Genomic DNA, 20,185 nt, shown 5'->3' with positions numbered 1-20,185 from the left:
AATTATAAGTTGTGTTTAAGTGCTTTACTGCAGCAGGGCTGCAGTGCTCGGGACCTTGCAGGATCACGCCCTAGGTGAAAGAGAGACTTCTGAGCAGAGCATAGGGAGTGGAGGAATGCTGGAGGAGATAATGATCTTACATTTAAGAAGAGCCTTTTATCTTGAAGGATCCCAAAGCTATTTACAAACTAGATATACAAATCCATAAACGGGGATGATGTAACCCCCCACTAAAATACAGCCACCTCTGGGATGGTAGGCAGCAGTTTGATAATGCACAGGCACACTATACAACAGTTCAAGACAAGAAGTGAAGACACCATACCCAAATGAAAAGGCAGGAGAAATTTTAGTTAAATGAAGTCTGATAAGTGGCGTCCTGTTGGACGTCTGCATTAAAAGATAGTGTACAGATAGTTTCATCTTTACATTTCCTTCAGTCTGTTATATGTGACAGATATGGCAATTTCCTGAAACATCTTTAGAAAACCTTATTGAAATAAGTTTAAGTATCTTTGGAGTCCATTGTATTAAACACAAATGCTATGTATTATTATAGGCCTGGGTAATCAAAAGAGTACACTGAATAATGTGGCAGACAAGAATGCTCTTTTGGACAATATTTGTGAAGTGGATTTACTGGAAAATGTGTAGGGGGGAGGTGAATACAAATTCCTTCCTCCTGGTTATGCAAAAATCCAGCCTTTTGAAGCTATGCCCTGAGGAAGGGACCATTGTCTACTTATTACTCTTTTGGAATCTGAAAATCAAAAACCCAAGCCGTACAAAGAAACAGGCTGATCTGCCCAGTCGGTGTGTTTGTTCTGAGTTGAGACTGTTATGAACTTGTAACCACAGGAAGATCTCTGCATGGGGGTTGAAGAACTGACTCCTACCAGAGCCCCTGTTGGAATGGTGGGGGATGATATCTGGTGAGCTTAGCAGCATGCATATACATTTTTAAAATTGTTTTTAATATTGTTTTTGCTGTAATGCTTTCATGTTATGAATAGAAGTGTTTAAACCCACAGCTGGCATGCGGCCCAATTAGCACACAACTGTGGCCCGGCTGTGTGCTAAAGGCCACCGGGCCTCCTGGGGTCTGGGTTGCTGGCTGCCTGGCTGCCCAGTGTGGCGGGGTCCAAGGCTGCCCCTGCAAGGGGGTACAGGGTCGTGGGCCGTCCCAACAGGGATCTGGGCACTGCCCCGTGGGGTTGGAGTCCAGGGCTGCCGCCCAATCCCACAGGACCCAGGGACGGTCCCATGGGGTTGGGGTTGGAACTGGAGCTGCCGGCTGGCCCTGCGGGGTTGGGGCTGCCGCCCAGCTGCCCTACAAGCCAGCTGGGTCCAGGGTGGGGCCTGCCGCCTGGCTCCACACAGTGGGGTCCAGGGTTTCTGCTGCCCAGCCCCCCATCCAGGGCTCCACTCCTGGCCCCACTCTGTGGAGGGATCTTTGGGCGAGACATGCTAGGCATAAGGGTTTGTAGGGGGCAGTTGGGGAGGGAGAGGGGTGTGTGCGTGCGTGCTCTGGTTCTCATTCTGCAGCCCAAGTAACACATTGTTGGCCACAAATGGGGCCCACAATGATGAATAGGTTGAGTACCACTGGCTTTGACAGAGCTGTGTGGTAACTTATAACTGTGGGCAATTACACTGTTGAGAGAGAGAGCGCGCGCTAAGTGCAGATGCTCGCCTGTCTAGTTTGCTGGGAATAACACAGTGTAGACCAGAACTATGCCCTCATGCAAAAAACCCAGTCAGGAGGGAGAGAGATAAGGGTATCTGCCTAAGAGAGGCGAGGGCTAAAGCCTAAAAGTGGGTGCTCTTGCTGGATCACGGAAGGGGAATATAGGTGCAATTGCCTTGAATTGTGACACAACCTTCAGATACCTATTTTAAAAACAAACAACAAAAGTAAATGTTACTAATAAGAGCCAGGGACAACATTTGCAAGTATTGAGCCGGTTTCTTGAATACTACCAATGCTCCTTAGTTAATATCCATACCATCTCCTGTTTTACCAGACAACAACTTCTCTTAGGCCTTGGCTACACTCACACTTTACAGCGCTGCAACTGGGGTGTGAAAAAACACCCCCCTGAGCGCTGCAAGATACAGCGCTGTAAAGCGTCAGTGTAATCAGGGCAGCAGCGCTGGAAGCGCGGCTCCCAGCGCCGCACGCTACACCCGTAAGGGATGTGGTTTACATGCAGCGCTGGGAGAGCTCTCTCCCAGCGCTGCCGCTCTGACTACACTCACACTTCAAAGCGCTGCCGCGGCAGCACTCCCGCAGCGCTTCCGGGGCAGCGCTTTGAAATTCCAAATGTAGCCATACCCTTAGACAGTGAGTGCTGATCATGATAAATGGTGCAGAACTTTTCTATTGTGGGTAACAGTAATAGCTTAGGTCACTTATCACATTTAAAGTGTTCAAGAATTGTAATGCAAAAACACTACCTCCCCCCACCTCTACCCCGGTTTCCATTATATAGGATCCCATCTCATTGGTCACCCTTCATTCCTTCAAGAGTCCCAAGTTACATCATTCTTCCCTACAGGACTTCCGCTGGAGCTCATCAGTGCCATTTTGAGATCTGCCATAGGAGTCATTGCAGAACACACAACAAGAGGCTACGCGCTGCATTACTGAATACCCAGGCCTTGCTGGGTCAGAGAGAAGACGACATAGAAAGAGTCATAAGGTTCTGAAATCAAGCCAAGGTCTCTCATTACTACATAAATAATAATAATAAAAAAACTCCTCAGACAACACATTCTCTCATGCCTTACTAACTTCTCTGGATTCAACAGAATAATTCCCGCAGCTGTACTACGCTTGTACTCCTTCACAATTGTGCTTTCCTCCTGCTGCAAGCAATAGCAGTTTGAAGCTAACAAGAATTAGGTGCCACTGCTGTGGAGATTGGTTGTGGGGATTGAGGAGGATTTTCCCTTTGCTGCTAGGGGCATGTTGGTAAAAGCAGAAAAATAATAAAACCAGGAAAGGATGTTATGAACGGGCATGTGTGTGAGCTTGTGGAAATGTGCACATATGGAAAAGACATGCATGGAAACCAAAAAGGAGAAGAGAAAAGGAAAAAAAAAAATGTCCATTTGAAAGAGAAGAGGAAGGAAATATTTTCTCTGTCCCATAAAGAAAGTGAAATTAAAGAGGCATTACATTATTTACCTTTATTTTTATTTATTTTACAATTTTTTAGCAAGAACATAACTTAGGAACGGGAATTTCCATACCAGAACTGTCCGACAAACCATTTACCCAATATCCTGTCTGGCAGTGGCCAATTTTGGAGCTTTAAGAGGAAGGTGTAAAACCCTCCAGGATGCGTATCAGTGGCACTCCCTCAATTTACACTGCAGGGAATTTGGCCTTTTGTTGGCAACACAAACTATGTAAGTATTTCCAAAGTTTAGAGGGGACAGAAGACTCATGTGTCTGTCAAAAACAGACAGAATACATCCACCATCTGTCAAATAAAATAAGGCTTCAGTGTGCTTGGGGGTTAATACCCTACATGCATTTGTCACTACTGTTCATTCTGATTTAGGCACAGGCTGCTCTGTAGCTTGATGCTCTCTCTTCCATCTCTTTACATTTCTTCCACAGTCAGTCAGCCAGCTTGTTATAATAATTAATAATACTAGTGGTTACAGAAGGGGGCTGGGAGCCAGGACTCCTAGTTTCAGTTCCCAGCTCTAAGTGAGACTGTACAGACTGGAGCGGGAGGGCGGGGGTAACATCTATAGGATTTATTTATTTTTTCAAATTTTGAACATCTAACAAAAAACATGGTTGTTCATTTTGGGGCTGTGGTCTCATTCTCCCAAATTAAAATGAAATATTGTTGCCGCAGAGATTATCTAAAGGGATTTCTCTGCATTCTGCATTTGCTGTTTTGGACCATTGTACTAAAGTTTCTTGTATTTACTCTAAGTGTTTTTAGTGTCTGACTCTCATTGGGCTTATATATTTACTATCTTGCCCTTATAATATAAATCAAAATGCTTCTGCCATCACCAATCTGGGAATGTGAGCCAGAATAAAAAACTTCAAAATTCAAGTAAAATGTCTAATATTTAAATATTATGGATTGTATCTGTTTTGATATCTAGATCTGATCCATACAGAATAATGCTGGTCTTGTTTTCCACTATTACAGTCTGCTATTGCTTATGAAGTATTGATTGATTGTGCCCACAAATATGTTCTGTTCCTGGTCCCACTAGAAGCTGGAAGAGTGTGGTTTACTGCATATATGTATGAGAGTTTCTTTTGATTATCCTAAAGTAATTGTGGAAAACCCATGTTCTAGCACTGCAGGGCTATGTGACAGTGAGAACAGAATTTCTTTCAAAAGCAGTCTTGAAAGGCAGGTGGCCTGGTGGTTAAAACCTTTTTAAAAATATGCATGTGCCCGATTATTTCTAGTGAATTTGATGGTATTTAAATCTAATTTTAGAAGCAATATTTGAAACAGGGCACTCTTCCATTTTCTTCTCACTCACTACTTGCGGAAACTGGTCTAGCAGATTTCAATTTGTAATGCTGCTGTAAAGGGCCATCTTTCTTTTTTTTTGTTTGTTTTTAATTGCTAGACCACTGTATGCAGTTAAGTATTGAATGGTTGTTGCTATAGCCTGGTGAATCTGGCATCCATATGTATAATGGCAACTTCAAGCATATGCATCTGATATTTTTTGTAACTTTGTCTCAAAGACACAGAATTGTTTATTCCTTCAAGTCTGCTATCCTTAAGGTTAATTGTTCAGACAAAAGATTGTATTACGTTGCTATGAATCATAGCATAGCATTTTATAGCTTAGGCAATTCTCAACAAGATTCTCCTCTAGAAAAATAAGATAGACTTCAAGTCTCAGTGGTGAATAAGTCTTTAATTAAATGCAAAGTCTCAAAAATGTGTCTCTCTTGATCTCCTTAAGAGTGTCCCTAACTTGGGCTATGCTACATCAGCTTCTGATTTAATGTTTTCAATATGTTCCAAATAGGTGACAGATAAATAACTTTTGAACACTGCCTTCAGTATTCTGTCCTCATTAGTAAACCAGCATACATTGGTGAGACCTCAAAAATAGCTCTCAGTAACCAGTGAATGCTTGAAGTTGCCATCATTCTCTGGGACTGTGACTGGGTGCCCAGATAGGCTGCACGGAGAATGCCAAACTCAGGGCAGACTGCAAGAAATAGGGCAGACAATCCCTCAAACTGGTTCTTTATTCTATAATTAGATCCATCAAGCCAGTAACAAAAGAAATTCTGCAGTACCACAGTAGTTAACCAGAAGCCAAACAGTCCTCTTTAGGCATTCCAGCCCTTGGCGTCCATTTGGGCAAACAGGTCAAATAGTGACAGGTTACTAAAAACCCTATTCACCATATTTAGAATTCTACCAATCCCAAAGGATCAGACACTTCCCCTCGGGGCAATATATATTTCAGATATTACTCAAATATCACTCTGTCAGCCAATCCTTAGTAAACTAACTAAAGATTTATTAATAAGAGAAAATAAGAGAATTATTAAATGGTTAAGGAATGATATACATACAAGTGATTTTCCGTGTTCTTATATCAGGATCATAGCAGTGATGTTATATCTGCTGGCTTGTAAAAGTCTCTCTGGAACCATCTCAAAAGGTCAGAATCCAAATGCTGTTTAGATGTAAAGTCTGATAGAGAGTCTTTCTATACATTTTCCCAGGTATTCCAAATAACTACTTGGAAGATCTCAATCCCATAGGTTAAACTTTCCCTGTTTAAAGTTCAGCAGACTAGAGATGAAAGGATCAGGCCCCAGGTTTCACTTTTATAGCTGAAGCGGGCTAGTCAGTGCTTTGAGAACAGCATGTGACTGAGGATTCTTCTTTGTTGAGCAGACACTGTCCCATCACTTTGAAGTTAATATTCTATTTATTAAGTATCAGAGGGGTAGCCGTGTTAGTCTGGATCTGTAAAAGCAGCACAGAGTCCTTTCGAAAGCTCATGCTCCAATACATCTGTTAGTCTATAAGGTGCCACGGGACTTTTTGCTGATTCTATTTATTATGCATACACAGGTAATCGAGTTACACTTATTAACATAAGGCAACTGCCGGTTATACATTATATCATGGATAGATAAACTGAAGACAATATATGCAATATTGTTAATTTCACGCAGCATCTCACATCTTTGATCTTAAGATTGACTGAAAACAGATGCATACATAATATAAAGGCAATTAAGACATGAAAAGAAATTAGCATCTACAAGCTAATTTGGTTACATTGTTAAATGTCTAATAGTATACATGTAAACAAAGAATAATACACTTAGTATTTATCCTTAGTTTCTATTGCTACAAATGAATCAATTAATGATTCCTGTCTAGTACATCTCTTTGAAATTTACATACAACTGAATTGTCCAGATACATTTGTAATGCCTCTTGTTAAATGACACAGGTCAGCTGGGTTGCCAGAGTCATAGAGACTTAAATGTCTTTCAACACAAACTCTAATTTTTCAAGATAGGATTTCTTAATATAGAAGATCTAGAATATAAAGCACAGGTTGCTGCTTTGCATGGCATCAACCACAACACTAGCATCTTGTCTAAGCATGACCAGCACTATGTACTATTTTGCTATCTAAATTCAAACTAAGGGCTTGTCTATGCAGAAAATTATTCTAGAATAAAATAGGTTGTGAATTTAATCAGGAATACTATTCCTGATTCACTCCAGAATAAGAGCATCCAAATGGGGAGTGAATCAGGAATAGTATTCCAGATTAAATATTTCAGAATAGCTATTCCAGTTCATTTCCCTGTTTACACAAAATCTAACAGGTTTTGATTTGATATCCACAACTCTCACAAAGCTATTATTCCCTACATGATAACACCAGCTTTCCCTGATCCTGTTTTTATTTCCAAATGGTACACCAGAAAAGAGAGTACAAGGTTTCCTATCTTCCACAAATCTGATGCATGCTGATTTAGTTCAGATACAAATTCATCACTGGATCCATAAACAAGCACAGTAATACATCTTGCTTTCTGTATGCATTTTTGAGACACCTCCCTCAGAGATTTTGAAATTGCCTATATAAAGTCTTCCTCAGCAAGGGTATTAATGTAATTTGATACAAGATTAAAGTAATTTTTGGCCTGCAAATGTACAGCATTTCAAAATTGCAGAGACTTAGAAAAGGGGTGCTTTTTTAATCAAGTCAGCTTACAAACTCAATTGAATATCCCACCTGCCCCCAACATAGACACAGTTCAGGTGGAGTTTCAAACAAGTTAAGCTAGCTCAACTGAGCTACCTTTATTGCAGCCTTCCATTTTTTTTTTAAAACACTAGTTTACATATAAGGCCCAAGGCCCGGTATACTGAAGACCAAAATGGGTAGGTTTTTCCAAATCATATTAGTTAAATCAAGTTAGCTTAACACAAGTGAAAAGCCCTCCAATGCCTATTAAGTTGCAGGCTAATATGTTTTAACCCATTAGCTATAAAAGGTTCAGCTAACATGACTTGAAATGTGTTATCTTATGTGTTTTAACAAGGGCCAAGCTTTAATCACATTAAACTAATACAGTTGAAACACACACTCTTTTTTTCCAATCACAACAGGGCCTAAGACTGTAACTACATTTAACAATTGTGACAGTTGTGTAAAATATGTGACAAACTTTTGCATCTCCTGGCATTGCATTTTACAGAACAAACTAATAACAGGAACTTTTTGTGGATAAAGGGCCACTTTTTCTATTTTAGTACTTTAAAATCTGTTGGAGAATTCATGTACATGTAGAGATCAATTCTAAAAGGTCTTACCCCTGCTTATAAGAGGACTATCTTTCTCAGAAAGTGTCTGATGCTTTCTACAAATTACACAAAACACTTAATCTTCCTGACACAAAACCCGTGGACAGTTTTTCTTGAATTCTGGAATGGGTGTCTGTGTTTATGTTTTGCACATTCCATATTCTTCTGAGCCATGTATTTTATACTTTCTTGACCAGCAACTTCAGCATTATCTCATGCTGATATATAGTGGTGTGTGTATGTGTGGAGAGAGAGAAAGAACACCAGAAAACTCAGAACGGTCAGCTGATGTGTTCCAGACATTTTTCAAGTCTTATTTTAAGCAACCAAGTCTGCTTATACACAGTTTTAAAATGTGTGTTTAAAATAGTGTGCAACTCAACTGATTTGCAAGTTAGCTGCAGCTGACAGGGCCAGGGCACTTTAAATATGTATTTGCATTGTTGCCAACTCATGCGATTTTACTACAAGTCTTGCAATATTTGGTATTTTTCATAAAACCCCCACTGTGGCAATCCAGAGATTTCATGAGAATCTTAGCTTTCATATCTTTTTTAAAAGGAGGTTTTTAACCTTTGTAGAAAAGCTTGAAAACATGGCTTAAAGGCTCAAAAACCAGAAGGCAAAAACCAAGAACCAAACTCTTTAAAAAAAATGCTCATGCTTCCTCAATAGTTGAGGTTGGCAATTCTATATTTGTATGTGAAAATAGGAGAGGCCATCTCCCACCTTAAAATCAAATCAAATGTGCTTCATAGGAACAACAACTAATCCTACTATAGCTCTTTTTACCATAGAGCTTATTCTGGTTAGCATATTAAACTATCTCTTGCCTATGTGATAGAGAAAAATCACCTTTGAAGTAGCAACAGATTTGTTTGCACATTTTATTTACTCTCTTCAGATCAAATCAAACTGTCCTTCTGGTAGGCTTGCCTGGATCTAAGAAAGGGGTCACAGACTACTATGGTCTGAGTGAAAAATTTAATTTGCATTTCTGCCAAAGAGAACTTTGAACAGCCTGAGTACAGCTGGAAACCCAAGACTCAATCTTCCCCGTCCTCAAGTTACCACAGGCGTCTGATCAGAGCGCTAGCGGACAACGCATTCAAACAGAGGGTCAGCCGCAGGCATTCCGCTCAGTGCACTTCTCCCTAAGTCTACACTCTTCTCTCAAAGCATTACTTGTATGGCTGACATCAGCTAGAACCAACCCTCCAACTGGCAGCTCGGTCACATTGTTCTGCTCAGCCTTTTCTCCTTTCCCGCTCCACGCGAAGCAGGTCTTTGCTTCGCTCCCATTCATCCCCTGCTCCATCCACCCTCCCTTCTGACTGGTGCTGCTCTCCTGATGACACTCGGCCCGTTCCTCCCCATTCATCCACGCACAGTAGGTAGGACGCCTGACGCTGGTTTTACTAGCACAGGCTCGTGGGGCGAAAGGATTTTCCCAGCCCAGTGTGATCTGTGGTTTACAGCCAGAACCCCCGGGTTCTCTTGCAGCCTCGGCCCCATTATGTGACCCTCCCCGTCTCTGTGCCTCAGTCTAGGCGCCCGGGCAATGGGGGCGGGGTGGTGCTGCCCAGGATGGGGGCGGGGCTGGGACACCGACTGACGCTCGCTTGTCAACGCACCAGCGAGCGACTCCACGTACTAACCTGACCAGGTCGGTCATGCAGGATCCCACCACCACCACCTCAGCCGGGCCAGCAGCTGCCATAGCCCTAGCACGCTGCGCTAGGCTCACCGGCAGGGCTTCCGGCCTGTGAACTTTGACCCCTTGCTGCCTGGGCAGCCACTTCCGGAGCTTCGCTGGTTGCCAACGGGGGGTCCTTCGACCAGCCCGGGGTTGCTCCTGTCAAATGCCTGATTGCAGTTCCCCCTCCCATTGTCTCTCTGCTTCCTCGCCCTGTGGGTCACCCCCTCCACTCTCTCCTCTCCCTCTGGGCTGCGGCCCCCGCTACGGGGAGACAGGGACGTTCTTTCAGGCATGTGTGGAGCCTCCTACAGTTACGTGCCCCCTACCGTTCTCCCGGTAACTGCGGGCCGGGAGCGCGCACGCCGCAGACAGGGGCGCGCCCGTTAGATTGTGCAGGGGTAAGGCGCGTGCCCGCGGCCGAGGCTAAGGCTTTTTCTACTGCCCCGTAGTGGCTGCAGGTACCTGGAGACAGCGCGGGGGAGGGGCCAAAGGGAGCAGCACCCCCAGCAGGCTAGGGTGGGGGTGGGGGTGGGGGATGAGGTAATGGGGGGGTCTCCTTCCTGGTCTCTCTCGCCCTGGGGGCGTGGCGTAGATATGGAGGGGAACTAGGGGAGGGGCTTCCCCATGCAGTATGAGGGGCCCTGCTATAGGTTATGCTCCCCCCATCCCCCACCCAACGTGGGTGCAGGAGGGGTCCCAACATGCTGGATGCCTCTCCTCACCGTTGGCACGAGGGATCCTGCTACGATGCCTCTCCCCACAGTGGTGGTGCGAGGGGTCCCAGTGTGGAATATGTTTGCCACTGGACTGAAGTGGTTCCTGGCCTGGGGTGCATTGGTCTAATCCAGGAGTAGGCAACCTGTGGCACATGTGCCGAAGGGGGCACGCAAGCTGGTTTTTAGTGACACTCACATTGCCCCGATCCTGGCTACTGATCTGGGGAGCTCTGCATATTAATTTAATTTTAAATGAAGCTTCTTAAACATTTTAAAAAACTTATTTACTTTATATACAACAATAGTTTAGTTATATATTATAGACTTAGAGAAAGAGACATTTTAACATTTTTAGAATGTATTACTGGCATGCAAAACCTTAATTAGAATGACTAAATGAAGACTTGGCACACCACTTCTGAAAGGTTGCCGACCCCTGGTCTAATCTCAGGTGTGGCCTGTGGTGACAAGAGGTCTCAATATGACATACCATCCTGATCCCAACTGCTTGTGGTGGTGATGATGAGTCTCCATATTTAACATTTCAGCCTGAAGAGGGCCTGGTTTTGTTGTTATGTGTATTGCAATGGCACCTAGGAGAGCCAGACATTTACCGGAATCCCACTGCGCTAAGTGCTGTACAAACACTGAGTGAAAAGATAGTCCCTGCCTCAAAGAGTTTACACTCTAATCTGCAGCCTTGCTCAAAGCAATTCTATTAGATTTATGTATTGTCCCCTGTGTAAGTGACAGGTTCCAACATCCATCCTGATAAGAAAACAGATTGCTGCTATAATGCTCTGTTAAAATAGGAGTTTGTGAAGCAATATCCTGATCTGAATGGCTTTGTCTCAGATCAGGATGGAGCATTGAATGTGGAAGACTTGTTATTGCTACAGTCCCCACACATGTGTTAAAGTTAAGGGGATCACCAGCCTGCCAGTGCCCCATTTTATGTTTGTTAGTATCATCCTCAGACTTTGAACAGATCGTCAATGCAACTCTTATTTTGGAAACCATGGTACAGAATCAGGGATTACATGGAAAGGATCCTTTAAGTAATTTCAAATCCATTTCCTCTGCCAGTTTAGAATTGTTTCCTCCAATATATTCTTTACTGCTTTCATATGGATTAATTTATGTAATATCCATAATGCTGCCATCCAGGTTGAAGGGAAGGGCATAGCCTAAATTAGGATCCCTCATGCTGCCTGACAGTTCCCACTCATAATTTCCTCAGATCTAGAGGGTCATTGTTAAGAGTAAAAAGCACATGTTAGTTTTACCTGTGTTACTAGTAACAGATTATTACAACTGCAAGGATTCAAAAAAATTAATTTACTTTTTTTATTTGTGCTTTTTGTTTTCTTTTTTCAAGTATTTTGTTTTAGGCAGTGAAACTTGACTGGTCACTTTTGCTCTCTGGTCACTTTCTTTTCACTTTGGTTAACTCAGTACTGTTGTGTTTTGTTTACAGTACTGAGAAGGAGGATTAAATGAGGGGAAAACATTTCAATATGAATTAAAATTAAAAAAAATTCTGATAGATTGTTAACATATTGTATTTTGTAAAACCTCTGTTTACAAAACTTGAATGTTATTTGTAAATTTAGTTGATAGTATCTCTTTAAGCATTGTGCGATGTTGATAAAGAGAGCAATAACTCACTTGTGTAGTATCAGAGGGGTAGCTGTGTTAGTCTTAAAGGTGCCACAGGACTCTCTGTTGCTTTTCACTTGTGTAATGTGGAAGTAAATATGGGTATAAAATAAATGATGTGCTCTACCTCATAATCAGAAATGGATGAGGAGAATGAATAGGCTCTGTTAACCCTTTATTCTGACAGTATCCTTGTGTTTTGTGAATCAAAGATAAAGGGCCTGATCCTGCAAGGTTCAGCTTCAAGTGACTGAAGATTCTGTCGAATCAGAAAAAAGATCACCATATAATACAAAGTCAAAACTGAACTCACTTCCTTTTTTATGCAGAAAAGTGAAAGGGTCATGCCCCTCACATTGTATAGGAAATTGGTGAAAACTACTATCTTTCTCAACACTTACATCCGGGTGTTCCGTCGGGTATGGCTACATCTGGAATTTCAAAGCGCTGCCCTGGCAGCGCTGCGGGAGCGCTGCCGCGGCAGCGCTTTGAAGTGTGAGTGTAGTCAGAGCAGCAGCGCTGGGAGAGAGGTCTCCCAGCGCTGCATGTAAACCACATCCCTTACGGGTGTAGCGTGCAGCGCTGGGAGCCGCGCTCCCAGCGCTGCTGCCCTGATTACACTGACGCTTTACAGCGCTGTATCTTGCAGCGCCCAGGTGGGTGTTTTTTCACACCCCAGTTGCAACGCTGTAAAGTGTGAGTGTAGCCAAGGCCTTTGTGTCTTTCGAAGAGGCTATGGGGATGTAGTCCATGACAATCCATCCATGCTGAGCTGAAAACAATCACAGATATTTGTTGCTGTGCCTTCTGGAAATGCTATGAACAATAGCATACTGCAACCTTATGATTTTCAGTTGAGATAATTATGTAAGATAGACACTAATGTAATTGTCTTTTGGTTGCCATAAAGTGCTAGGCCTTTGCTTGAATATAATGTTTTAAAAGTGCTAATTTAGGCTCTGTTTCTTGAAGATTTATATTTTCATGTGAATGACTTTCATAAAAGCTAAATTTTTAAATCAGATACTTCACACTGCTACCCATTACAGGGAGTTATTAATTTGTAGGAATTAGCCATTAGTCGCCTACTAATGTTTGTAATTGGGATTTGATTCAAGTTAAAACAAGAGAAAAACATGATATTGTGAAGGTTTTACTGCAGGGAACTAATTATTCTCTTTATGGAACACTTGATAATAGCCACAGTCCATACACAGCATTATTGTTGTCTTTGTCTTGTTCTCTGGAAGAAAGATATCATAGTAATAGCAGTTACAAGGAGCAGTGTTGATAAGAGAAGGAAAAATAGCATAAATGAAAGTGGAGAGAAGGGTGAAATTTCAAATCCCCCAGATTTTAGGCTTATTCTGTGCGTATTTGGTTTCTGGAGATGCCTTTGTATATGTGAACTCTACTGGGTTGTAGATAGAGGATGCGAGAGATTGTCCAGAGTAACTGAAGGCTGTGTTGCAGTAAGAGGATAAATAGAGCATCAGCTGACCTTTTCAAACATATAAAAAGCTATGGTCTAGAATCAGAGTGCAGAATTTGGTTTCTGTACTCTGCTGTGCCAGTGACTCCGCATGATCTTGAGTAAATCATTCAGGGTTAAATTTTCAGAAGCACCTAAATGGCCAAGGCACCTAAGTCCCATTGACTTTTAATGGAACCTAAGTTCCCAAGTCACGTAGGCACTTCTGAAAATTTTACCCATATGTCTTTGCACTTCAGTTTCCCCATCTTTAAAATGGGAATAGTGATACCTTTGTAAAAGTGCAATGAGATGTTTGGGTGATAAACATTATATTATTTGTTACTAATAAGTAAATCTGATATGTTCAGAGAAGTCTTTCCAAATAGGTATTTAGTAAAGAAATAGAATTGCAGAAGTGATGCCAGTCCTGGTTGTACCAGCTGTAGTAGTGAAATTAATCTATTTTCTGATGTTTTATTCTTACTAGAAATTACACATGAAAATATACCTAGCGGGCCAAATCCGATCCCATTGAAGTTAATAACAAAATTCCCATTGACTTCAGTGGGGCCAGGATTTGTCACTTACGGATTTTTAATTTGCAAGGGCTGTAAGCATTGCTATGTTTTTAGGAGTCAGGCTGGTCCATTTCAGTTGATTTTGCATACTAATAGGGATTGGATCTCTAATAAAAGCAGAGAGCCAGGAAAGGTTCAATTATTTTGTTTAGATTCAATGAGTAGCCTTCCTGATCTGACCACTTGCCCATGATTATTGAGTTAGGAGGAGAGAACTGCCTTATCATACTCTGCTCATTTCTCTTATAAACCTGTATGTACTTCAGTCTGTTTATAATTACGGAACATTCCTGAATGTTTGAGTTCATCACTGTGTTAGAATAATAGTTACCTAACACATCAAATTTATTGCTTTAAGAAAAAAAAACCATTGATATCCCAGTGCTTCCTTTGAGTTACTTACATGGCATGGGAATTTGCACCAGGTAATTTCTTGATTTTCCCCCTGCAGAGCTCAGTACAGCAGGAAAGAAGGACAAGTTAAAATGTCTCCTGAAGTTGCTTTGAACAGAATTTCACCGGCACTCTCTCCTTTCATTTCCAATGTGGTCAGAAATGGAAAAGTAGGATTGGATGCTACTAACTGTCTAAGAATTACAGACCTGAAATCTGGGTAAGTATTTGAATAATGTATTTGAGAAGAAGGCCATATGTTTTTATTTAGAGTGCTGATTTTACTGTGTCAGTATGTATTTTAATTTATATGGAACGGAAAGATTGACTAGATTTCTTTTGTCCTCCACTACCATTCTCTAGTATTTGTGACTTTATCTGTTGTGCTATTGGCAAGAGTTTTCTTTCTAAAACATATTCATCTTGATAATATGATCCTTAAGGAGTAAACCCAGAGCTATGAAGATTGTGCCATTTGCTTGCTTTCTCACTTTAACCCGGATATTAACTGCTCTAGGTTAAGATAAACTTGAATAGCCTTTCTTCTGGCCATGAACATGACATCTCTATGCTGTAAAGGAGGAAGAATAGCTCTTCCTTCCTGACTGACCTCTTGAGAGAAATCAGTAAGATACATTCGTAATATGTGTCAGTTATCAGCAGGGCCATCCATTTGCATAGGGTTTACTAAATTACTAGATTCATATTTGCTTTTAATTTTTATTATTATGTCTACTGGGGAAACTCTAGAGGTTCCATGTACATGGTATTTTAGTGAGATAGTAAAGATGCAATCTCTGCCCCAAGGAGTTTACCACCTAGGTTAAATGTGACTTACACAACAATTGACATTAGGCAACGGGGAATGAGGGAGAGATGTACACAATACTAAATGATGGTTACTTGACTTTGCAAGGTACACTATATGTGCAGCATGATACTAAGATGTGTTTTTTCTGGCTGATTTTTTTTTTTAGATTTTTTTTGTAATAATAATTAAAAAAACCCTACCCTCTGCATGGATTGACAATATTAAAAGAACATCAAAACATGCTACAGAAAATAAAAGTTTTGTGACCCTAAAATTTTGACAAGTGGCCATTTCAGTAACTATGAGCATAGATAATATGCTCCTTTTCCACAGTCTTTCAGGGATCTGCTTGGGTAATCAGATTGTTTATCTAAAATCTGTTTTTATAAATTAGGGTTAACAATGTTCTGCATTGGATCATAGTGGTAGAGTTTTGAATACTTGTAGCATTTACAAGAGATTGCATATTTTTAGTGCATGTTATGGGATAATTATAAAACTAACTGAGATCATCATCAGCATTTTGGAACTGTGGGTTCCTCCTTCCATTCAAGTCAGTGGAAGAATTCCCATTGACTTGAAAGGTGCAAGCTCAAGCTCTAAGTTTCCATCCTATCATTGCAATCAATTTTGAATTATAAATGATCAGCAAGATTAAAAAGTGTTTTTAATCATTGTGCTATTTTGAAATCGAACCATGTGTTAGATGTATTCAGTAAAGAACATATTTACCGTTTACTTTTCCAAATTTACTATCTAGGTTCGTGGTAGAGTTAAGGTTTCTCCATGTTTTGCAAACTTCAGTAAAGAACTGATGTGCAGCTAAGCAATATGATTCAGCAGATAAAATATAATGGTATATTAATTCGTGCTGCTTGGGAGTGTGGGAGGAGAGTGTCATGGTAAGGAAATACCTTTTTTTTTCCTGCAGTCCTTGTGTGTATATATGTTTTTATTATAATTTCTTATAGTTGCATAATTCAAAGCGTGTTACAAATGTAGAGACATACAATCTTTAGCATGAGCCTAACACTTTTACTTATGTGAGTAGGGCCTTCAGGATTTGGCCCTATAGGGACTTTGTTGAAATGCAGACATCTTCGAAGTGGATTGTGGCAATTATTTAACAGTGGTCAGAAACACTGCATAACAAGAAGAGAGAAATAATACTGTATTCCAAATGAAATAGCAGGAAGAATTTAGGTAGGAAGTGCATATTTACCCAAATCAGAATTTTGCACTCTCTTCCTTGTCCTTGTGAAAAGTTCTATGGACTCCTCAATGAACAAAAATAGGTCCTTGATACTATTACACATCTGAAAGATGTCACTTTCAACAGCATCAGTTTTGGTGTTAAAAAGACACTATAAGGCATCTCTAGTGTATTAATAAAAACCCTACTCTTCAAAAAGTGTTTGAATGAATCAACACACTTCACACTTTGATGGGTTATCAGTTCGTTACTGACCCAGAGAAGAGTTCCTCCTGGTGCATCAACATTACATCCTGCAGCACTGAATTCTTTGGAGGTCTTTTTTTCATGTGCTGACTGCTTCCTAACCTTGCTGTGTTTTAAAAATATAACGATAGAACAATGAGATGTGGCTGGAGGCATTTTTCATTGAGTTCGATATTTAAGTAGAGCAGAGAATGTGAATGGGAAAAGTCCATTGTCAACCAGATTGATGTAGAAATGGAATGGTCTTCCGTATGAAAGCCCCTCTTTGAAGCCTTATGTGTTGCTGGGATCCAATTATTTAAGAGGCTGCCATCTTTTCTATCTCATATTACAACACTTGAGGTCTCTGGCCTCAAGCATTTGTGTTCCTGAGGTGAATGGAAGGACATTCTCAGTAGAGGGTCTTGGCCTGTGGAACTTGTTTTCCTTGACTGTACATCGGAGCCGAAGGTTGGTGAGCTTCAGATCATACTACAAGGGTTTTTATTTAGTCGATATTTTTATTATTTAATTTGTTTTGGTTAGTTAGGGGTCTTGGGCCAGGCAGAGTTTTAAGAACAGAACTATATGGACTAGGTTTGAGCTCTGTATAATTTTCTTCTAGGTGCTACATAATCATATAAATAAAATATGGATGCTATACATATACAGTCTATTTTGTGTTTTCTGCAATGAGATTCAATGGAAAATTCTCCCCCTTGTAATCCCTTGGTAGTAATCAGTTTTGGTATTTTGATGTTTCTACCTGTCTAAATCTCTCATTGATCCCTGGATCTCTGACATCAATCTTCCTTTACAATCATTTAAATTCCTAAACAGGAACGTACATACAGCAGTGGTAAAAAAATAATGATGTACTTTCTGGAGCAGATGCTGGCAACATGCAAGTTCTATATAGAGCTTTAGTAGGATGTTCATGAATTTGTTGTCCTGATTCCTGACCAACAATGTTACTTTATTTTCTGTGTTTAGCAAATAGACTGCGATGTGTTTTGATAGTTCCTTTTTCATATGGGTTTTCCCCTTTTTAATGTAAATGCATATTTACATTTTAAAGTTTTTCAGTATATCATTTTGGAATGTATTGTGAAATATTGAAATAATGACTCCCTTATTGCAATAGTGTTTCCCTTAACCCTTTAATCTCCAGGCATTGTATTAGTTGAAGTGAGAGGTTCTGCTTCAGGTACTGGAGAAAAATTGCATTCCATCATTCACATACATTTTTTTAACCTGTATTTGATTGGTTTAGGATAAAGTCTGACAGGCCTGATGGCTTTTGTTGATGGACAGATACTATTATGAAAAATTGCTTGCGGCTCCAGCCCCACTGGGGGGCTCTGAGTCTTGGGGTTTTAGGCCCATGGGGGGTAGTGTTCTGGCGCTCTCAGCTTCAGCCCCACTGCGGCCATGCAAAGGATCAGGGTTTCATCGTGTAGCGGGGTGAGCCGGAGCTCGAGGCTTCAGCCCCGCAGAGGCAGGGGTGCTGATCCTTGGGGCTTCAGCCCTGCAGGGAACAGCGAGGCAGTGCTCAGGGCTTCAGCCCTGCAGGAGGAGGCAAGCTGGTGCTGGGGCTTCAGCCCTGCAGATGGCGCCTAGGCTCCGGCTTCAGCTGCACATGCTCATTATAACAGGAAATTGCATCACAGTAGTGCTGTCCAAACTTCCTGTGCTGTGATCTCCCTGCATGCTGCACACTACATAAGTGGTTCTCAAACTCGGGACGCAGTTTGTTCAGGGAAAGCCCCAGTGGTTTGTTTACCTGCCGTGTCTGCAGTTTCGGCCGATCGTGGCTCCCACTGGCTGCGGTCCCCCACTCCAGGCCAGTGGGGGCTGCAGGAAGGGCCGCCAGAATGTCCCTCGGCCCGCGCCGCTTCCTGCAGCTCCCATTGGCCTGGAGCAGTGAACCGCGGCCAGTGGGAGCTGCAATCGGCTGAACATGCACACACAGCAGGTAAACACACTGGCCTGGCCTGCCAGGGGCTTTCCCTAAACAAGCGGCGGCTCAATTTGAGAACCACTGCACTATAGGCTGTGTACTGTTCATAAGTTGCATTTGAATAGTTTTAGCTTTAAGGGTTAACCCTAAGCTAATTTTGTGGGTGACAGTGACATCCTCAAACTGTAAAAAACACAAGTATGAAGAAGAAAACTGAAGTTTTCAGCCAGAATGGGAGGAATATTTTGCATTCACTAGTAAAAGTGGCAAACCCCTGTGCCTAATTTGCAATGCATCACTCTCACTATAAAGCGAGCTACTTGAAACATCGCTACAAAACGACTCGTAATAACTTTTCATCTAAGTACCATCCTGGATCAGAATTCACAAAAGACAAGCTAACCACGTTAAAATTATGCCTCAACGGACACTACTTTCTGCATTCAGTAAGGAAGCTGACACAGTGACTGAAACTAGTTTTATTATGGCATGGAATGTCACTCATGCTAAACATCCATATTGTGATTGAGAATTTGTTAAGAAGACTATTGCAGAAGTGGTTGCCATTTTAGATCCAAGTAACACACAACTTCAATGACTAATACAGCAAATTCCAATTTTGCCCCACACTACAGAGAGGCGGATCTCCCAGATCAGTGCTGATATTGCAAGCAACCAGCAAAATGATCTAAAGAATTCTCTAGCATTCAGCCTAACTGTCAATGAGTCCACCGATATTCAAGATATTTGTTCGGTATGTTTCCACAGATGTAATTGTGAAAGAATAAATGTTGGACGTAGTGGTGCTAAAAGAAACAATCTGTAGTGTTGATCTGAAGAACACGCTTGACAAAGCATTGATAAATGCGGATGTACCACTGGATAAACTTGTCAGTGTTGCAATGGATGGAGCGCCTGCAATGACTGGAAAAAAAGTAGACCTTATTGGACTCTTGAAAAGCAATTCCAAATTTCTGGAGTTTCTCCCTGTTCATTGCATCATCCATTGTGAACATGTCGTAGACAGATACTTCAAGTATAAAAATGCTACAAAAATAGTCCTAGAAACTGTCAATTTCATCTGCTTGAATGGAAGATTCATCAACAGTTCAAAAATTTATTTGAAGAGCTGAATCTTGAAGACAAACCCAATGATATCTCTTTCTACTGTATTTTGAGGTGGTTATCAACCAGCAATGTCTTAAATAGGTTTGTGGAACTGTTGGAGCCTATCTTACAACTGAACGATGAGCAATGGATGCAGGATCTGATGTTTTTCACTGATATTATGCAGAATCTGCAAACTCTCAACTTGGCACTTCCAGGGAAGGATAAGATTATTTCTGACCTTACTCCAGATTCCAGAACAAATTAAAGCTTTTGCAAAGAGACATAGTGTCAAGAGACTTCCACCACTTTCTCCATCTCAAGAGTAGGGTAAACACATTCCCTGAAATCAAAGAAGATGATCACAAACTGGAGGAATACAGAGGTAAATTATAAGGACTGCTTGATGACTTTCAGGCCAGGTTTGAAGACTGATCCTGCTTCACCTTTCTTGTAAACTCTTTCATGGTTGATATGATCAATGATAGCTGTCCAAT

General features: G+C 41.3%; 2 protein-coding genes across 7 annotated transcripts in view; one reads left to right on the top strand and one right to left on the bottom strand.

Annotated features, from left to right (window-relative positions):
* Positions 1-9,660, bottom strand: part of RBKS (ribokinase) — a 108,664-nt gene extending 99,004 nt beyond the window's left edge. The window contains exons 1-2 of one of the 2 annotated variants that reach the window (XR_007773761.1): positions 9,512-9,623; positions 5,511-8,053 (exon numbers count right to left, since the gene is read on the bottom strand). Coding sequence is in view for 1 of the 2 variants with exons in the window: in XM_050948629.1 (XP_050804586.1) it covers positions 9,512-9,573 (62 nt within the window). In the remaining variant the exon portion in view is untranslated. Of the gene's footprint in view, positions 1-5,510; positions 8,054-9,511 lie in introns of those variants that run through there. The other variant, XM_050948629.1, reaches the window with a different exon arrangement.
* Positions 9,661-9,901: 241 nt separating this feature from the next.
* Positions 9,902-20,185, top strand: part of BABAM2 (BRISC and BRCA1 A complex member 2) — a 337,614-nt gene continuing 327,330 nt past the window's right edge. For 2 of the 5 annotated variants that reach the window (XM_050948585.1, XM_050948584.1), the window contains exons 1-2: positions 9,903-10,010; positions 14,431-14,592. In XM_050948585.1, coding sequence (XP_050804542.1) covers positions 14,465-14,592 — 128 coding nt within the window. In that variant the 5' untranslated portion in view covers positions 9,903-10,010; positions 14,431-14,464. Of the gene's footprint in view, positions 10,011-14,430; positions 14,593-20,185 lie in introns of all 5 variants that reach the window. The other 3 variants (XR_007773757.1, XM_050948587.1, XM_050948586.1) reach the window with 3 other exon arrangements.

Source organism: Gopherus flavomarginatus, chromosome 4, assembly GCF_025201925.1.
Source record: "Gopherus flavomarginatus isolate rGopFla2 chromosome 4, rGopFla2.mat.asm, whole genome shotgun sequence".
Classification (NCBI taxonomy): domain Eukaryota; kingdom Metazoa; phylum Chordata; order Testudines; family Testudinidae; genus Gopherus; species Gopherus flavomarginatus.
This window is presented reverse-complemented; position numbering and strand designations above follow the sequence as displayed.